Source organism: Heloderma suspectum, chromosome 1 (assembly GCF_057233095.1).
Source record: "Heloderma suspectum isolate Gila_16-S chromosome 1, 16-S_ref, whole genome shotgun sequence".
NCBI lineage: Eukaryota > Metazoa > Chordata > Lepidosauria > Squamata > Helodermatidae > Heloderma > Heloderma suspectum.
In genome coordinates this window covers 388,284,883-388,302,701 of record NC_139458.1, presented here as the reverse complement: position 1 = coordinate 388,302,701, position 17,819 = coordinate 388,284,883, and the positions used below count along the sequence as shown (strand labels likewise).

The window sequence follows — 17,819 nt, the reverse complement described above, 5'->3', positions numbered from 1 at the left end:
TGATTCTATGACCACAAGCCCATTCATTCTGGTGTGAGAGGACTATTCCTGTGTTTGCATTCCTGTGTTTGTGGCATTCTTTCCCCGTGGGAGTTTCATTTGGCCCCCCTCTCTTTTTAGATTCTGCTGCCAGGTGAAGACAATTTTGTTAATATGGGCCTTTTATCAATTTTGGAATTTTAAGCCGACTTGGATGTTTTCATTATCTGCTAAACCGTTTCTGTTTTTTCTAGTTTTCAGTTATTTCAATTGTTTAATTATTGTGTTTTTTGTAACGTTGTTAGCCATCTTGCGCACTACTCTAGTAAGTGGAAAGGTAGGGTATAAATTATTCTAATAGATATACAAATATAATGGAAATATATGGGTAGAATGTAAAATGATGGGGCATGGGAGACCTGAGGGACCTGAGCTGGAAGGAGCATACTGTAGAGTGACAAAGCAGGGCAAATGTTGGAGGATGGCAGTGGAAGCCAAACTATTATAAGTTATTAAAAGTGCAATTCTATGCATGGCTAGACAGAAAAAAGGCCTACAACTCCCAGTGTGGCTGGCTGGGGAATGCTGGGAGCTGTGGGCCATTTTTCTGTCTAAAAGGCTGGTAAGCATCCAAAGTACACCCCAAAACAGAGAGAAACATCTCAGGATGCAATGATTTTATTTTTGGAAAGCCTAATGCTTTTTATTTATTTATCTGTTTGTTTATTTATTTATTTTACAACATTTGTATACCACTCCACACCGAGACAGATTCTGGAGCAGTGAACAATAAAAATAAGAGGCATTTTGGCCTTTTATTTAATTTGTAATGCCTTCTTCAACAGGCTATAGTTTGTGCAGGTGGTCCTTAGAGAAATTGTATGTGTTGTGTCATTCCATATCTACCAGAAAGAGAAACGGGGATGCAAAAGGCTGGTAAGAATCCAAAGTAGACCCAAAAAAGGATAGAAACATCTCAGGATGCAAAGATGATGGTGATGATGATGATGATGGTGATGACTGACCCTTGAAGAAGGCCTTAAAAATTAAGTAAGAAGCCAAAACACACTGGGCTTTCCAAAAATATAATCTTTGCATCCTGAGACATTTCTCTCCTTTTGGGGGTCATTTTTCTGTCTAAACATGCATAGGATTGTGCCCTAAATATACACCCTGCCTTATTGTTATCATTAAGCCCTAGGGTACACCATATGGCTTGATAAAAACAAAAAGTCCTGTACCCACTCCTGGCTGCTATTGAAGCAATGCTATTTTGATTTGACTAAAAAGCCTCATGATCAACAAACAGTATGTAATTGTAGAAAGGAATGTGCTAGACTCTTCCATCCAAGCTGATCTAGTACCAACTGCATGAAAGCATTTCTGTAGATTTATTAGAAATATGCAATAGCATGTGCTGTTCACAGATTCTGGCCCTTCTTGACTCATTATTCTTTATGCCAATACACAGAGGGAGAAGCTGTTATATTTAAACTCTGTGACTGTAGAAGCAAAGCATTTACTTACTAGGCAAAGTTGTTACATTCCTTAATGAAGCATCTCCTCCAATGCTGCAGTAAGAAAACAAACAAACAAACAAACTCCAAGTTGCTTCTTAGTTAAGCTTAGCCAAAACAGGTGACAAGCACCAAAAGACAGTTTTTGTGCTTTTGCAAGGAAAATACAATGGATGTAGTATGATACTTTGAATTTAAAGATAGCACATAGCTTAGAGGAGAAACAGGAGAATGGAGGCAAGGATACAAATGTTCACAGGACGTGACTGTTTATAGGGTTTGAGTAAGCACAGATATTTGCTGATGATAGCTCAGACGTTTGAGCTTCTACAGAGCACAATGAGCTGGTTTGCATGACATGACAACCCGACTTGGGTTAATTTGCCCATGGGGGCTGTTGCGTTGTGCTCAGCGCCCGCGGGTGCCATTTTTGCATGGTGCCTATGGACGCCCAGCTTGCCGTGAGTTGTCATGTTGTGTGAACCCAGGTGGCAGAGTTGCTTGAGGATTAGACTACCCTCAAATAATCCCCAAACAAGTACACCTCTATCACGTCTCCCCTTACTCACCGTTTTTCTAAGCAAAACAGTCCCAGATGTTGTAATCGTTCCTCATAGGGTGGGTGCTCCAGCCACTTGATCATTTTCGTTGCCCTTTTCTGCCCTTTTGCCAACTCTACTGTATCCTTTTTTAGGTGTGGTGACCAGAACTGTACATGGTATTCCAAGTGTGGCCACACCATAGATTTGTGTAAGGCGAGTATGATCTTGGAATTCGCCTTTTTCACAGCAGCCACACACTGGGTCAACATTTTCACCGATCTGTCCACTACAACCCCAAGATCTCTTTCTTGGTCAGTCACTGCTAGCTCATATATCTCACCAGCGTATACATGAAGCTGGGAATTTTTGCCCCAGTGGGAATCACTTTAAACCTGCTTATATTGAATAGGGATGGGGGAGAATTTCTCCAACACATTCGGCCCCCCGAAATCGGCGGTGAAATTCTCCGCCACCCCCCCGCCACCCCCCCGGGATGGGACTTACCTTTCACGAATGTCCCTCCCGGCGGCGGGTCCCGGCGGCGGTTTGTCGGGTCTTTGTCAGGGGCGGGGGCGGCAGCCGGTCTTTCAACCGGCTGCCGCCGCCGCCATTACAAGGAAAGTTAAAAAAACAAAAAAACACCCCCCTGATAGGCTACGTAACGATTAACGTGGCCTATCACGGCTAGATTTGCAAAGTCAGCCGTGATAGGCTACGTTAATCGTCACGTAGCCTATCATGGGTGACTTTGAAAAAAAAAAGCGCGTACACAAATGGCGGCCCCCATAGGGAGCCGCCATTTGCGTTCCTTATTTGGTCCTTGTAGTCTACATAAATCTTTACGTAGACTACAGAGACCAAATAAGGAACGCAAATGGCGGCTCCCTATGGGTGCCGCCATTTGCGTACGCGCTTTTTTTTTTTTTTTCAGTGTCACCCGTGATAGGCTACGTGACGATTAACGTAGCCTATCATGGCTGACTTTGCAAATCTAGCCGTGATAGGCCACGTTAATCGTTACGTAGCCTATCACGGGGGTGGTTTTTTGTTTTTGTTTTTTTCGCGGCCGGGTAGACGGGGCGCTTCTACCCGGTCTGACTTTCGCCGGCGAGGGATGGGCCGCCTCCCGCCCGGCCTGAATTTCAGCCAGGCAAGGCGGGAAGCCTCTCCCCCCTCACATGAACTTCGGGGGGAGAAGCGAAGCGCCTCCCCCCCACCGCGAAAAAAGCTGCAGGACAAGGTAAGTCCCTTTCGTACATCCCTAATATTGAATCTCATTTAGATTCATTTAGATGCCCATTCTACCAGTTTGGAAAGATCTTTTCGGAGCTCTTCACAATCTGTTTTTGTTTTAACCACCCTAAATAATTTGGTGTCATCAGCAAACTTGTGGAGTTCCTTTTTGTTTATTCCCCTGCCACTTTTCCTCGGATGGGGGGGAATATGTATTTGTCCATGCATAAAAGGTAATTCAGTTGCTAAATGCAGCACAAGGGCCGCCACCTACCTCCACGCCAGCCCCCGGTACTGCGTATTCATATCCCACATGTCATTTGGTTTGGATCCAATGCCATTGCCAGCCTGCCTCGGAAAGACCAGAAAGAAAGAAGAATGTGGCTATTCATATATTTGGGGTTTTCTTTGCTGCTTCTCATAATGAAACTGTCCTTTTAAGGCTTTGACTCTGGAATACGGGCATCTGAGCTTTTAGTCAAAGGATTTAAAAAAGGAGAAAAGCATCCCTGCATGACATTTTGAAAACTCTACAATAGTTGCTGTGAACACCATGTTCCATCAAAAAGATTTATGGCTGCATAAAGTTGTGTTTGAAATGTTATCAGCTGGGCAACAAACTGGGGAATTCACTGAATAATGTCACAGAATCAGCCCAGTGAACTCTTATACCACACTGTCCCATATTTACTCTTCTGTACAATGGAATAAAGAGAATGCAAAATGCAGCTAGATCAGAGGACAACTTGGTACCTTATAGAATGTGGCAAAGTGGGGGGGGGGAGTGCTGGCCAGCAAAGTGGGCAATCTGTGGTCTAGCTATGGCAGGAGTGCAAAGCCTCTGACCTGTGGGCCTAATTCAGCCTGTGGGGCAGCCCAACCTGCCCCGCACAGCCTCTTGGGGTTCCTCCAGGCTCAGGTGCCCAGCCTCGCCCCCAGAGGAATCCCCTCAAAGGGCATCCCACACACACACTGCTATCTCCAACTGGAGATAACAGTGGGGGGATGAGGGGCGATGGGTGCCAGGACTTGCCCACGCCAGGGAAAGTGGGCACTCTCCCTATGTACAGGCAAGTCCCCTTCTCCTTCATGTGCTCCACCTCCTGCCCCCAAGGAAGCAGGGCGTAGGAAGCAGCTGAGCAGTTGGAGAAGCAAAAGGGACTCAGCCGCTTCTCCTTCACTCACCCCGCCTCCTTCCCCCTTGTGGGAAGGAGGCAGGGCATGTGAAGATGGGGTAAAGCTGAGCTAGTCTGTCACTCCCCATTGGAGAAGCGACAGGGTAGTCTGGTGTGGCTTCACTGCATGAAGGCTTCCCTAACTAGGAAAGCTTGCATGCAGCGAAGCCTGGTTCCTGGCCCAAGTCTGGGTGAGCAAAAGATGTCAAGTGGGTGTACCCACACCCACCTGATGTCATACGGCCCATGGAGGGCTGGGTGTCATCCCCTTCCTCCCCCCCCCCCTCCACACACACACAGGAGTAGCTCTGCATCTCTGAGCTATGGGGATGATAGGGAAGACTGATAGGAAAGTTTAGATGTGGATACTAATCCCTGGACCAGTACACACAACTACCTTACATATACTGTAGTGGCCATTTTAGTGACACCCTCCCCACCCCCACAGTTGTGCAAATGAGCAATCTGACTGTGGTTTCTGCTTTCCACACATAAGTCAGAAGACCCATTTCCCATAAGCAGAGAACTGTCACAAGCAGAAAGCAAATACTGCAACTATAATGCAATGGGCAGACAGTTTTATGCACCGGCCATATGAGAGAGGTGCAGAACCCTAGGCCTGGTGGCCAAATCTGGCCCTCCAGGGTTCCCAGAAGGCCACGCCCCCTTCTCCTGGCCTCACCCCCTTTCCCCCAACTACCAGTTGGGTTGCAAACCATGAAAATCCAACTTCTTAAGTACTGCCTTTGCAAAAATTTGGCACTTGATTTCTTTTTTCCAACCACCGTTATATTTTTTTAAGACTCATAGCTTACATTACAGTTGCTTTCCTACTCGGGTCAGTAGCACTTTGGCCCAGTTGAGAGGAGGGGGTTAATGGAGTTATGATATTTGCCCAAGGGGGCCAAAGCAACTCTCAACACAGGCTAGTCCAACTGTTCCAGGCAGTTAAGGTTGTGACAGGCTGGGTCATCCTATGTTACTAGTATGACAGTACTCTGTCCCTCTCACGGGCTAGCGCGTAAGCCCAATATCCTCTATCTACGCAAGAAAAATTTTGACTCAGCTGTCTTCAGAACAAAATGGCAAAAGATCAATGCTTCTTACAGTCAAGGAATCCCCCAGGGCAGCTATTACTTGCACATCAGCTGGTTTTAGGCCATGCACTGCAGGGCAAAAAAAGAGATGTAGTTAAACTTGTAAGAGGAAGGAGGATCACGCCTTTTCCATTACTATACGATGTGAATTAGTCTATAGTGAATGTTTATGTCCCGCTAATGAGAGATAATGAACTTGCTGTAATGCAAGTGTGGGAAGATGAGTTGTACTGGTGGATCTCTGATCTTAAAATGAATGTCCGGGGGCTTAAAATGAATGTGCAGGGACTTAAAATGAATGTGCAGAGGCAGGCTCCATCGCCAACTTATGCATCTCATGTACAGCCATGCGGAAGCTCTCAACACATATTATGAAGAATTGTGTTCAGGTTGGGGGAAGGTGTCTGCTGCCACAATGCTGCTCTGCCCCATGCTCCTGATGCCCCTGTAACAGGGGTGGGGAACCTCAGGCCCTGGAGCCAAATCTGGCCATTCTGGGGCCCCAAACCAGCCCTCCCAGTTCCCAGATTGCTGTTCCCCCTTCCTCTGGCTCCACCCCTTTCCCCCTGACCACCAACCGCTGGTGGTTTCCAGTGGCAGCTGGTGGCTCCAGTTTAGGAGGGGTGGTGATTCCATTCTGTGTTTCAGTCAGAACCAGCAAGAACTCTAAAGGTGCTGAACCTATTTGGGGGAGAGGGTGCAGCACCTTGGATAGCCAGAACTTTGGAGTTCTGGCTGGTTCTAACTAAAACCCAGAATGGAATCGCCACCCCTCCAATCCTGGAGCCACCAGCCTCCAATGGTGGTGTCCCAGCATTTGTGCAGGGTTCCCCCCCCCCTTCTAAAGGGATGAAATGCTTCTCCTGAGGCCTAGTTACTGGCAGTAAGACCTTCTGGCTAAAATATCCTGGTATTTTTGCCCCCCCCCCAAAAAAAAGCTTCTCCGAAATTGAATCTGGCCCTTGAGCTGAAAGAGGTACTCCATCCCTGCCCAAAACATCTGAAAAGGGCTCAAGAAACATAAACAGATTTCTAGGGAAGACCGAAAATTGAATCTTTTTTACATCTAACAGTCAAAGTGTGGGGCTGGAAGTTTACTTCATAACAGGCCTGTGTTGCAGCACTGAGCAAAGCAAGCTGCCTGCAGGATAGACTGCTGAGCTCTGTGCAGGCTGGTGGTTCTGATTTTGGTGGGGCCATGCATCCATTCTAGGTTTCAGTCAGAAGCAGCTAGAACTCTAGAGGAGCTATAGGGTTCAGCAACCTGGATAGCTCCTTTAGAGTTCTGGCTGGTTCTGGCTGCAACCCAGAATGGATTCATAGTTCCAGTGAAATTGGAGCCACCAGGCTCCACTGGTTGGATGTGAATTGCCGTTGCCTCTTCACAACTTCAACCAGACTACGGTTTGGGAAGGGTGTGGCACTTCCAGTAGCATTTGGGAGCACGTGTCTATGCTTGCAAGTTGCATGCTTCATTATACTAGTAATATTATAAAAACAGAGCCAAGTACAGTAATGTATACGAGGCCTTGAAGTTACAACTAATTATTTACAGCACCTCAGTCCACAAATTTCCTGAAAGGATGGTGGTTTTTTTTAACTAGCTGAGCAAGCATTGCATCCTCATATTTCAGCAAATATATGCAAACTAATTCCAGAAAGTAAGCAGCTGTTCTCAAACGCTGCATGGGAGGAGGGAAAAGGGACAAAGACTTGTGGTATCATACAGACTAATCTATTGTAGGAAGAGCTGTTGTAGGTAAGAAACAGCCTTCTTCATCAGATGTGTGAATGAAGTGGGCTTTTGCCTACAAAAGCTGTCCTATAATAATTTAGACTGCAGCCCTATACACATTTACATGGGTGTAAGTCCTACTGAGCTCAGGGAAAGTTATTTCTGACTGAGTTGGGCTGTACACCTTTTAAGGAGCACCTTTATCTTTCGTGTAAACCAAACATTCTTTATTGCTGTAAAAAGAGTCACTCCATCTAGCTCAATTCAGTCTGCCCTGATGAACAGCAGCTTCCTCAGATCTTACCAGATTTTCCTAGGCCTGCTACCCATGTTGCTTTAATGGCCAGTGCCACAGATTTAACCTGCAGCTTTGAGCGTGCTAAAGTATGTTGTCTGCTGGGAGCCAGTTCATACATTTCTGTTCCCCAGACTGGCCTGAAAGGTCAGGTTGGGAGGAACGAGCTTTGCAGACAGGGCTGGAGGGAGAGACAAGGCAATGTGACGTGCAGACAATGTGACGTGTGGGGCCCCGGGAGGGGATCAGTCTGGATGGCCACCCTCCATAACTGGATGGGTGTGGCCTTGAGCAAGGGATGGGAATTTATGCCCCTCCCCTCACTCAGGGTGGGGTTATGGCTCTCCCGATTAAACATCAGGACTTAACTTGCCTGTAGTTAAGTAGCTTAAATGTCCCCACACATCTTATCCTCCTCTGCAAATCCTGAATTTAATAAATGTCGCCCGTTAGTTCAATCCATTTTTTGTCTCTCATCTCTTATTTATCCGTCTCCCTCTGCAATGCTTTTTTTCTAAACAGAGTTCATTTCCACGTACTGGCATATATTATGCCACCATTGAAAGTGCAGCAACACTTGTCACATCCATGGCTTGGAAAGTTAACATGTGCATTATCTCCATGTACAGAGGAGGGGGCGGAAAGCAACAATTGAAGTAGTCCTGGGTGATGGCCCTTCCCCCTTCTGACTTCGATGTCAAGTAGCTTAGATTACCTGAAGTTGGGTGATTGATCGATGGAAGTCTATTCTTGCACAGCATCTGGCTTCCGTAAACAGAGGTGGACCCATTTGGGTAGGTATGGTTGCTGCTTCTGTGTGTCATTAAATATGGCTGGGCCTGTGGCATAGGGATACCCCCAAGTCCAAACAAAGAAATGATCTTAAAGAGCCCTCTAGAGGCAATTCTGTCTTACGAATAACAAATATAATCCTCTATATCTGTATCTATCTAATAAGGGCTAACTTGGATGAGATGGCAGGAGATCTGTGATTGGACCTCCCACTATTTGACTGGGATTTACTTATTTATTTATTTATTCATTTGCAATATTTATATACCACCCACATCAAGATTTCGGAGCAGCGAACAGCAAGATAAAAGAATAAAATCCTATAATTAAAACAATTAAAACATTTTAAAAGAACAGATTCACATAACATGTTAACCCACACTCAATGGTTGAGTGTTGGTTGTTGTTAAACCATGGGTCATTGTTGAACCATGGGTTGTTGTTGAACCATGGGTTAGCGTGTTGTCTGAACCCAGCACATTTTCCACAGGGTGGCTTGTTAACCACGTAGGGTAGCTTATTTTTTTTTCAAACAAGCCATCTTGAGAACTGACGGTTTGTTGTTGGGTTGTTCAGGGTGGTTAACAAGCCACCATGTGGAAAAAGTGCTGCATTCAGACATGATAACCTGCGGTTCAGCAACAGCGCACACTCAACCACTGATCATGGGTTGGTGTGTTGTGTGAACCCAGCTCATAAGATTATAAAAGCAGCCATTGTGGCAGAATTAGCCACCTTGAGTGCCTTTTTTTGGTAGAAACGTGGGCACAAATTAAGTAAATAAATAAATCGGATTGGGACTGTGGTGTTGTGGGGGAGGAGGATTTAACTCTATCCCCCCACATTGTTTTCCCAATCTAAATTACCCCACTTCCTCCACAGCAGTCTCTTCTTGAGTCACCTCCACTGCTCTGCAGCCTGTGAGGAACTTGGGCATTTCTGCTTGTATGGAAAAGAGAGAATGCTCTTCAGTCATCAAAGCTTGGTTGCTTGGCAGAGCATTATCTCTCTATCTCCAGCCCATCACTTTGTGGCAGCATCCTGTCAGGGCCTGCCCAAGGCATTCTGCTGCTTGGGATGAAGGATAAGAAGATAGCCCCACTCCCATCCCCTGTTCTATGAATATAAGTCGACCAGACGGGCAGTTGAATCCTACTTAACGCTGATGATGGGACAGCATCCTGCACTACACCTTAGGGCAGTGAGCTAACATTGGACACTCAGGGCAGGCTCTCTGATGCACACAGCTCTGTCCCCCAACAAAGAGGCTCAACCCCACCCGCTCCACCCCTCCCCCTTCAGTATCTGCTGCCCGAAGTAGCCACTTCTCTCGCCCAATGGTAGAGCCAGCTCAGCCTGTTCTTCATGTGGACTAGGCCACTGCTGCATAAGTTCCACCAGAAGCCTAACTGATGGGGGAAGGGTACCATTTTGGGGGATTTCTGAAATTCATAGGCCTCAAAGAAGAAACAGGGTGGTAGCAATATTAGTTTCTCTCTCCAACAGGGACAGAAAATATGCCCATTGAATCATGATGGGCATCAGCTAGTTAATAATAGTAACACTCTGCTGTATATCCCTAAGACAATTCACTTTACCTGATTTGGGCATTTGAGGGTAATCGCAGCTTCAAGGCCTTGTAGTATTGTCTTTTCCCCAAGAGGTTCCAGCTGTACCAAAGAATAACAAAAAAGCTCTGTTCTAAGGTCCCAGGGCCTGGTACATGCAATACTAAATGCATTGCTGCCAACCACATCAGGATGTTTTTGTTTATTTAATAGTAATTGTGTGTGTGAATTTTTACTGGGACCACTGTGCACAGGGAAGGCTTTACCCTTTCCTCCCTAGCTGCAATCTCCATGAAAATCACACCCCATGCTGCAATTAGCAAAAGGAAAAAAGCTCTCATTGACGCCAATGAAAAGAGCCAAGTTGTCCAGAAAAATCCAAATCCATGTGGATACAGGGCAAGATTGTCATCTGGGAAGCAGCCACCCAGATATAAATTAACTGTAAGATTACACAAGTGACGTATTGGATGAAGCAACATCTCCACAGTCAGAGACAGGTTTCCCTCCAGGACAGACATGGTCTGTTAAGTCTTCTGTTGTGGATACTTTATGTTTCAGTGCCATTAAATTACCACAGATGTTCTTCTACCATCTACACATAATTTCATTAGCTTTCTGCCCAAAGGATGAAGCTAAATCTAAACAGGTTCTCATATATCAAGAGTTCATTGAGCTAGTTTTCTTCCAACATCTTCCCCCTGAGCTTCCAAGTTACTTTTAAGATATGAGCGGTGTAGAGAAAGATATCCCCTGCCCGCCAGAATATACCACAGGAAAACAATCCAATTATCCATAATATGCCAAGGGGTCTGGAGCATTATTGAACTTCGGCAGATGGATGCAATTTTTGGATTGTTGTGTTGATGCAAATCACATTCATGAATTTAAGAGGATCTAGGGTTGCATTGGGAGTGATTTATCTACTCAGCAACCTCTTACCATATTGTTCCACAGAGCCCGAGCAGCCTGGGAGTGAGTCTTCTGGTGAAAGTGGAAGCAGTCTGGGGCAAAATATGAGGAATCAGGCAACCCTTCCTAGGGAAAGAGACAAGTATACTTATTCCCAGAAGGGTAGCCATGGTAGTGCATTATAGGCCTGGGGGGAGGGGGGGGACTAAGAGTCTTGTGATATCTTAAAGACTACCTATTTTGTTGTGGCATAAGCTTTTGCAACTAGTACCCATTGGTGACAAGCAGGGATCTACACTTCCAACACTGTGAGACAGAACAGGCTGCAAGGCACCCTTTGCCTGTAGTTGCAGCTCGTGGTCCAACCAATATATTTCTGCGTGAATTCACACTTAGGATGAATACAAGTGAACAGGAAACATCTAGAGTCCACAGGCCAAGATTGTGTGGCTCCTATGATTTGTAGCCACTCTGACACTTTATTTCTACTTGAAATGAACTAAAAATGTTGGGAATATGGACAGTAACCAAACCACTTAAAGCAAATGTGGGTTAGACTCGATGGTCTTATGGGCCCCTTCCATCCCTACTATTCTATGTTTCTATGTTAAATGTGTGCAAACTGGTCTTAACATTGACTCGGGTAGAAATTTGGCACATTTGTAAAACGGCATTTTTGTACTTTACCGGAGTCTCAGGCATGCTTGCTTTTTCCATAAATGGCTGCACAACCACTGTGAAATCTTCCCTCGTGTCATATCTTCCACTCTCAACTAAGCGGTGAGTTCCCTCCTAATAAAGCAAAACCCACAGTTATTGCTCCTTTTCTTGTGCACCGCAGTAGGGCTGCTAAACCTGAAATGGGAGGCAGATACCTCAAGGAATACCCATTAGAGCAAGAATTAGTGTTACAGTCAATGCCTCGGTTCACACGGGAGGCTGTGGATGAGCCTCCGCGTGGTGTGAAGTCTTTGGATGACTGCAGCAGCTTACATTCTGACAGCTGCTCAAACCTCCTGTGAAGAGTCCCCTTTTAGCTCTCTCTCAGCACTGCTCACTTGTTTACTCTCCCTGAAGCGTGCCTGACTTGTTTTTGAATTCAAAGTGACAGGGAGGAACAAGAAAGTGCAGCAAGCAGCAGAATCACCTGCTGCAATCAATTGGAGGCTTCTCGATATGTGGAATCTAATTCACAGACGCTTGTATAAAACCAAGCACTCTTTTCAAGTGAGCTGCGGCCAACACAGGGTGCAAGCATATTGCCTAGGGATGTGTCTTTAATTGATGTATGAAAGATGGAATTTCAGCAGGTGAAATTTTTCTCACCTCTGCATGGCAAGCTAGGGCAGAGCAAAATTCCCTATTTTATACCACTTTTAAAGGGATAGAGGCCCTGTCCTTCTTTGTGTGTGGTCACCCTAATATTGTTGCAATGACCATACATACAAGTAAATCAGAAGTATAGTTGGTGCTATTCATGGACCTTGTCTCTGAGTTCGTTGCATGGACAGGGCCAGAGTATAATTAATGAATTCCCCAGAATATTACTTTGTGGGGGGAGGGTGTCAAAGTGCTTCATAGATATTATCTCAGTATTCCTTACAATATCCTGGTAAGGGAGACTCGCATTACCATCCCATTTGCCTGATTGCCTATGGCGAGTAAGTATCTCATCAAGGTGACTAGGCAGCTCTCTCCAATATGCCATAAACAACTGACATAGGCATGTAGCAGCCTTCCCCAACCTGATGCCCACCAAATGTGTTAGACTACAACTCCCATCATCCCCAGCCAACACAGCCATTAGCTGCTTGGGAAAGGCTGATATATAGGGTAGTCAGGGGGAACATATGTAACTCTGTATCATGTGTGGATCTTTGTGCAGCCAAAACAATACCATCTACACACAAGAGAGAAATATAAGCAGGCTTGGGAGAACCTCAACATTCCCAGAAATACAAAAAAAAAAATTGTGATAGTCATGGGGAACCTCAGAGGGAGAATCCAAAACAGACCAATGAGGACTGAGCATGCTCAACAGACACAATTGATTGTTGGTGGCAAGGGGAATCATATAGAGTATGCTGGAAGAGGGCATGGCTGGCTGGAAAGCTGAACAGGAGCATTCCACACTGCAACATTTTGTTGAAGGTCCCACTTATTTAGCTTTTCTACTAAAGGCTGTTAATCAGCTGTTAATCTGCGGCATCTACTTTCAGTTTCATTGCAGAATTGAGACCTGGACACTACACAAGGAGTGTTACCTTTCCTGTTTTTCCTCTACATAACCACTAGGTGGCACTGTGGTGTAGTGAAATAGTGCAAATACTCAAGAGGAAATTGCACTTTCTTTCATTTTCACAATTAAATGCCTCATTTTCCCTGCTCTAAAAAATGCTGTTTAGTGCTGTTTAGACATTGAAGTGAAACTGGAGGGTCACGATGTTGTCTAATGAACCTGTAAACAACCATGACTAGGGAATGACAAGTGCACGATAAGTGCTTTGTGTAGAAAAGCCCATTATCCCTATATTGGAGATGAGGGAACTGGAGCTGAGAAATATACTGGCCAATCTAAAGCCACCTAATGAGTTCATGGCTGAGATGAGACTTCACACCAAGGATACTGAGGGTCAAACCTCATGTTACAGGAATCTCCTGATGGTTGTTTTTTTAAAAATGTGAATGCAGCCATAGGGAGGAGTGGCCAATTTTTTGGAGCTTCTAGCCCAGAGTTCTACTCTGACGGGTCTATCACATCACATCTTTCATGAGTGTCAGGCATGTTGGTCTAGGGTCCTGATTCTGTCTATGGGTGCAAGACAGACAGATCTGAATCCTGGAGAAGCCCATAAAAGCAGGGAAGAGAGGGTTGTGTCTTTATTCCAGAGGCAGTATACCACTAAATACCGGTTGCTGTGGGATAAACAATGGGGGAGGGCTATTGCCTTCATACAGTGTTTGTGGGCTTCCCAGAGACATCTGATTGGCCACTGTGGGAAACAGGATGTTGGATTAGATGGTCTGATCCAGCAAGCCACTTTGTAGTTCGAAGCAACTGGGAAAATGTTGCGGGGGCGGGTGGAGGATGTGGCACATGTGCACACGCACACACACTACTGCTCTGGCGGGGCAGGGGGAATGGCAGGCCCCACAGTTGCACTTTATTAAAAAAAAAATAATCCCCTGTGCAATGTGTAGTTTGGCCCTTAGGTTCACAACTCAGTTTTCCCTGCTACACTACAGTAGCTCACACTTGTACTATGAGAGTTCTTCTACATGGCTCAGGATCACAATACCTGATGGAGTCCCTCTCCCACCATGAACATACATGTACACTATGTTCATCATCTAAGGCCCTCCTCCAAGTGCCTCATCCGAGGGAGGCTCGGAAGACAGCAACAAGGGACATGGCCTTCTCGGTGGTGGCCCCCCAATTATGGAATGAGCTCCCCGATGAGGCCCACCTGGCACCAACATTGTTATCTTTTCAGCACCAGGTTAAGACCTTCCTCTTCTCTCAGGCATTTGGGAGCATATGATGAGGTTTAATCAGGCCCTGGATTTTTCTTATTGTTGATTGTTTAAAATTGTTTAGATATATGTGTGTCTCTCTGTGTGCTGTCTGTTTATAGATTTTTATGTAAAAAAAAATTATATTATGTGTAATGTATTTTAAGGTTTTAATCTTTGTAAACTGCCCAGAGAGCTTCAGCTATTGGGTGGTATAGAAATGTAATAAATGAAATGAACAAAATTGAAATTCTCAGTAAAAAGGCACCTTTTCTTTAATTGCATCTTCAGAGAATAGTTGTTTTCTAGGCTGTTCCAATCCCGTTTCCCCTCTACTGCTGCCACCTTTCTCCACCCTGCCTTTGTTCACTGTCCTACTGAACTACATTTCAAAGCCCAAAGATGAGTGTCCTTCCTGAATCCTTAGCTTAAGCCTCATTTGCCTCTAACCAGGTCACCTAATACTTATCGAGCACATGGCAGCTCCTCTGTCTTTTCAAGTCTATTTGTCCTTTCAACCACTATTCAGGAGAGAAGCTGCTATATAATTCTTCTTCATATTATGCCAGCAAATAGAGATTTTCACTTACAGGTTTCTAAGGCAGGGATAGGGAATATGTGGCTGTCCAAATGTTGTTGGGCTGCGACACCTTTCACCCCTCACTACAGGCTATGCTGACTAAGGCTGATGGGAGTTGCATTCCAACAACATCTGGAAAGGTACATATTCCTAGACCATTCTAAGGGATTTATAGACAGCTAAGATAATTTTGCTCCAGATAAACAAGTACCCCAGTCTACTTGGTTTCTTCATCAGGCCCAATATTATTATTTACCTTTTCTACAGTATTTTGATTACCCAGTCCTACAGCTTGCTGGGCCAGCCTATGTGCAGCGCAAGCCTATGCATGTTTACCTAAAAGTTCCACTGAATTAAACGTGACTTACTTCCAGGTAACTTTGGATAGGATTGCAACTTTTGGCCCCAATCCCACCAAATGTAGTTGTAACAAAGAGCTATTTGCCTGTAAGGCAGGAATGCAGAACGTCAGGCCCTTGGGTCAAATCCTGCCCATCTGGGGGCCAAACGTGACCCGCTGGGGTCCTCCCTTCCCCTTCCCCTGGCCCCAACCCTTTCCCCCAGCCACTGATCATTTGGTGATTGCCTGGCTTTTGTGCAGTTTATTTCCCATTCTAAAAGGTGGTAATACCTCCCCAAGGGTTCAGTTCCTGGCAGGAAGAGCTTGAAACTAAACTATGCTGGTATTTTTGGCACTTCCCATTTTGCGTGTGGCCCACCCACTGCTGGAATGCAGCCCCCGAAAGCTTCTCTGAAATGGCCTGGGATTTACTGACTGAAGGTTGTACCCATTGTTTCTCCTACTTAGAGTAGACCCACAGAAATGAATGGGACTTATGAATACAACCCTAAGACTTGCCTCTAATTTTACAGGTATGTGTTGGACTCCCAAGTAAGGAACTCCATAGGATCTCCTTGATAGGAGCTGTTTTGTGATGTAGACAGAAGGAAAAAATGCTTTGTTATAGAAGTGTAAATGAAGCACTTTGCTGAGGCCTACAGGCCTACATTTATCTATTATTTAAGATATTGTTAAACGAGTGCGATGGATGGTTCAGTTTACTGTGTATCAGAGAGGGTGGGGAGAAATACCCAAGTCAGCGCAGCCAGCAGAAGAAGAAACTCCACATACAGGAGAAGGCCTCTGGCCTAGGATTCACTGACAGAGGCTTCTCCCTACTTTTACAGAGTACAGGCCCAAGCTTTACAGCATGGGTGCAGAACTTCTGGCCCAGGGGCCAAATCTGGCCCTCTGGGAGTCCCAATCTGGCCCTTCAGGAGTCCCAATCTGGCCCTCCAGAGGTCCCTAGAAGGCCATGTCCCCTTCCCGCATCCCTTCCTCCCAAGCACCAATCGTTTCAATATTTCCATGGTATTGTCCTGTTTTTACCCCATTCTAAAAAGTTTAAATGCCTCTCCTAAAGCTTAGTTACTGGAAGTAAGACCCTTAAGCAAAAACATGCTAGCATTTTTTCTTCTCCAAAATGGAAATCAGCCCTTGGGCGGAAAAAGGTTCTGCACCCCTACTTTACAGAGCAAAGGCCCAGTAAAGAGTCCTTTTCAGGTTTCCAGGAGGCTGGGGCCTATACTGTGTTGAGGACTTATATGACGTATTTGTTGTTGTAGAAATCTCTTGCGGGTTTCTTTGCCCTTGTCCTTTTCTGTGTATTTAGTGTACCCTCCTGGAGCAGTACCAAAGAATTTGGAAATTTACTGTTTGATAGATTCCTGTTGCAATTTATTTATTTCCACAATTTCTAATTAAAATACCCTATGTTTGACTATTTGGTTTGTCTGATATTTTTAAAGCAACTTTATGATTTTAGAGCCACAAAGGGTAAAGTCTTGGAACAACATAATTTTTGACCTGTGTCAAGTGGGCCTTATGAAGCATTAGTAACAACAAAGCTAGCGGAGATGACAGTATTCCAGCCGAGCTATTTAAAATCCTAAAAGATGATGCTGTTAAAGTGCTGCATTCAATATGCCAACAAATCTGGAACACTCAACAGTGGCCACAAGACTGGAAAAGGTCAGTTTACATTCCAATTCCAAAGAAGGGCAATGCCAAAGAGTGTTCAAACTACCGCACAATTGCGCTCATTTCACATGCCAGCAAGGTGATGCTCAAAATCCTACAAGCTAGGCTTCAGCAGTATGCGAACCGAGAACTACCGGAAGTACAAGCTGGGTTTAGAAGAGGCAGAGGAACTAGAGATCAAATTGCCAACATTCGCTGCATCATGGAGAAAGCAAGAGAATTCCAGAAAAACGTCTATTTCTGCTTCATTGACTACGCTAAAGCCTTTGATTGTGTGGATCACAACAAACTGTGGCAAATTCTTAAAGTGATGGGAGTACCAGACCACCTTACCTGTCTCCTGAGAAACCTGTACGAGGGTCAAGAAGCAACAGTAAGAACCAGACATGGAACAACCGATTGGTTCAAAATTGGGAAAGGAGTACGACAAGGCTGCATATTGTCACCCTGCTTATTTAACTTATATGCAGAGTACATCATGAGAAATGCCGGGTTGGATGAATCAGAGATCGGAATTAAGATTGCCGGGAGAATTATCAACAACCTCCGATATGCAGACGATACCACCCTAATGGCAGAAAGCGAAGAGGATCTCAAGAGCCTCTTGTTGAGGGTGAAAGAGGAGAGTGCAAAAGCTGGTTTGAAACTCAACATTAAAAAAACTCAGATCATGGCATCTGGCCCTATCACTTCCTGGCATATAGAAGGGGAAGAAATGGAAGCAGTGACAGATTTTACTTTCTTGGGCTCCAAGATCACCGCAGACGGTGACTGTAGCCATGAAATTAAAAGACGCTTGCTCCTTGGGAGGAAAGCTATGGCAAACCTAGACAGCATAGT

At 45.2% G+C, this 17,819-nt stretch overlaps 1 protein-coding gene across 7 annotated transcripts in view; it reads right to left on the bottom strand.

Annotated features, from left to right (window-relative positions):
* The window catches only part of PLB1 (phospholipase B1), a 171,572-nt gene that overhangs the window by 64,763 nt on the left and 88,990 nt on the right, over nt 1-17,819 (bottom strand). For 6 of the 7 annotated variants that reach the window (XM_084828588.1, XM_084828589.1, XM_084828586.1 and 3 more), the window contains 7 exons: nt 11,533-11,637; nt 10,876-10,971; nt 9,964-10,035; nt 8,289-8,412; nt 5,554-5,612; nt 3,546-3,619; nt 1,507-1,550 (listed from right to left, as the gene is read on the bottom strand). In XM_084828588.1, the coding sequence (XP_084684714.1) occupies nt 1,507-1,550; nt 3,546-3,619; nt 5,554-5,612; nt 8,289-8,412; nt 9,964-10,035; nt 10,876-10,971; nt 11,533-11,637 (574 nt within the window). The remainder of the gene's footprint in view (nt 1-1,506; nt 1,551-3,545; nt 3,620-5,553; nt 5,613-8,288; nt 8,413-9,963; nt 10,036-10,875; nt 10,972-11,532; nt 11,638-17,819) is intronic. The other variant, XM_084828591.1, reaches the window with a different exon arrangement.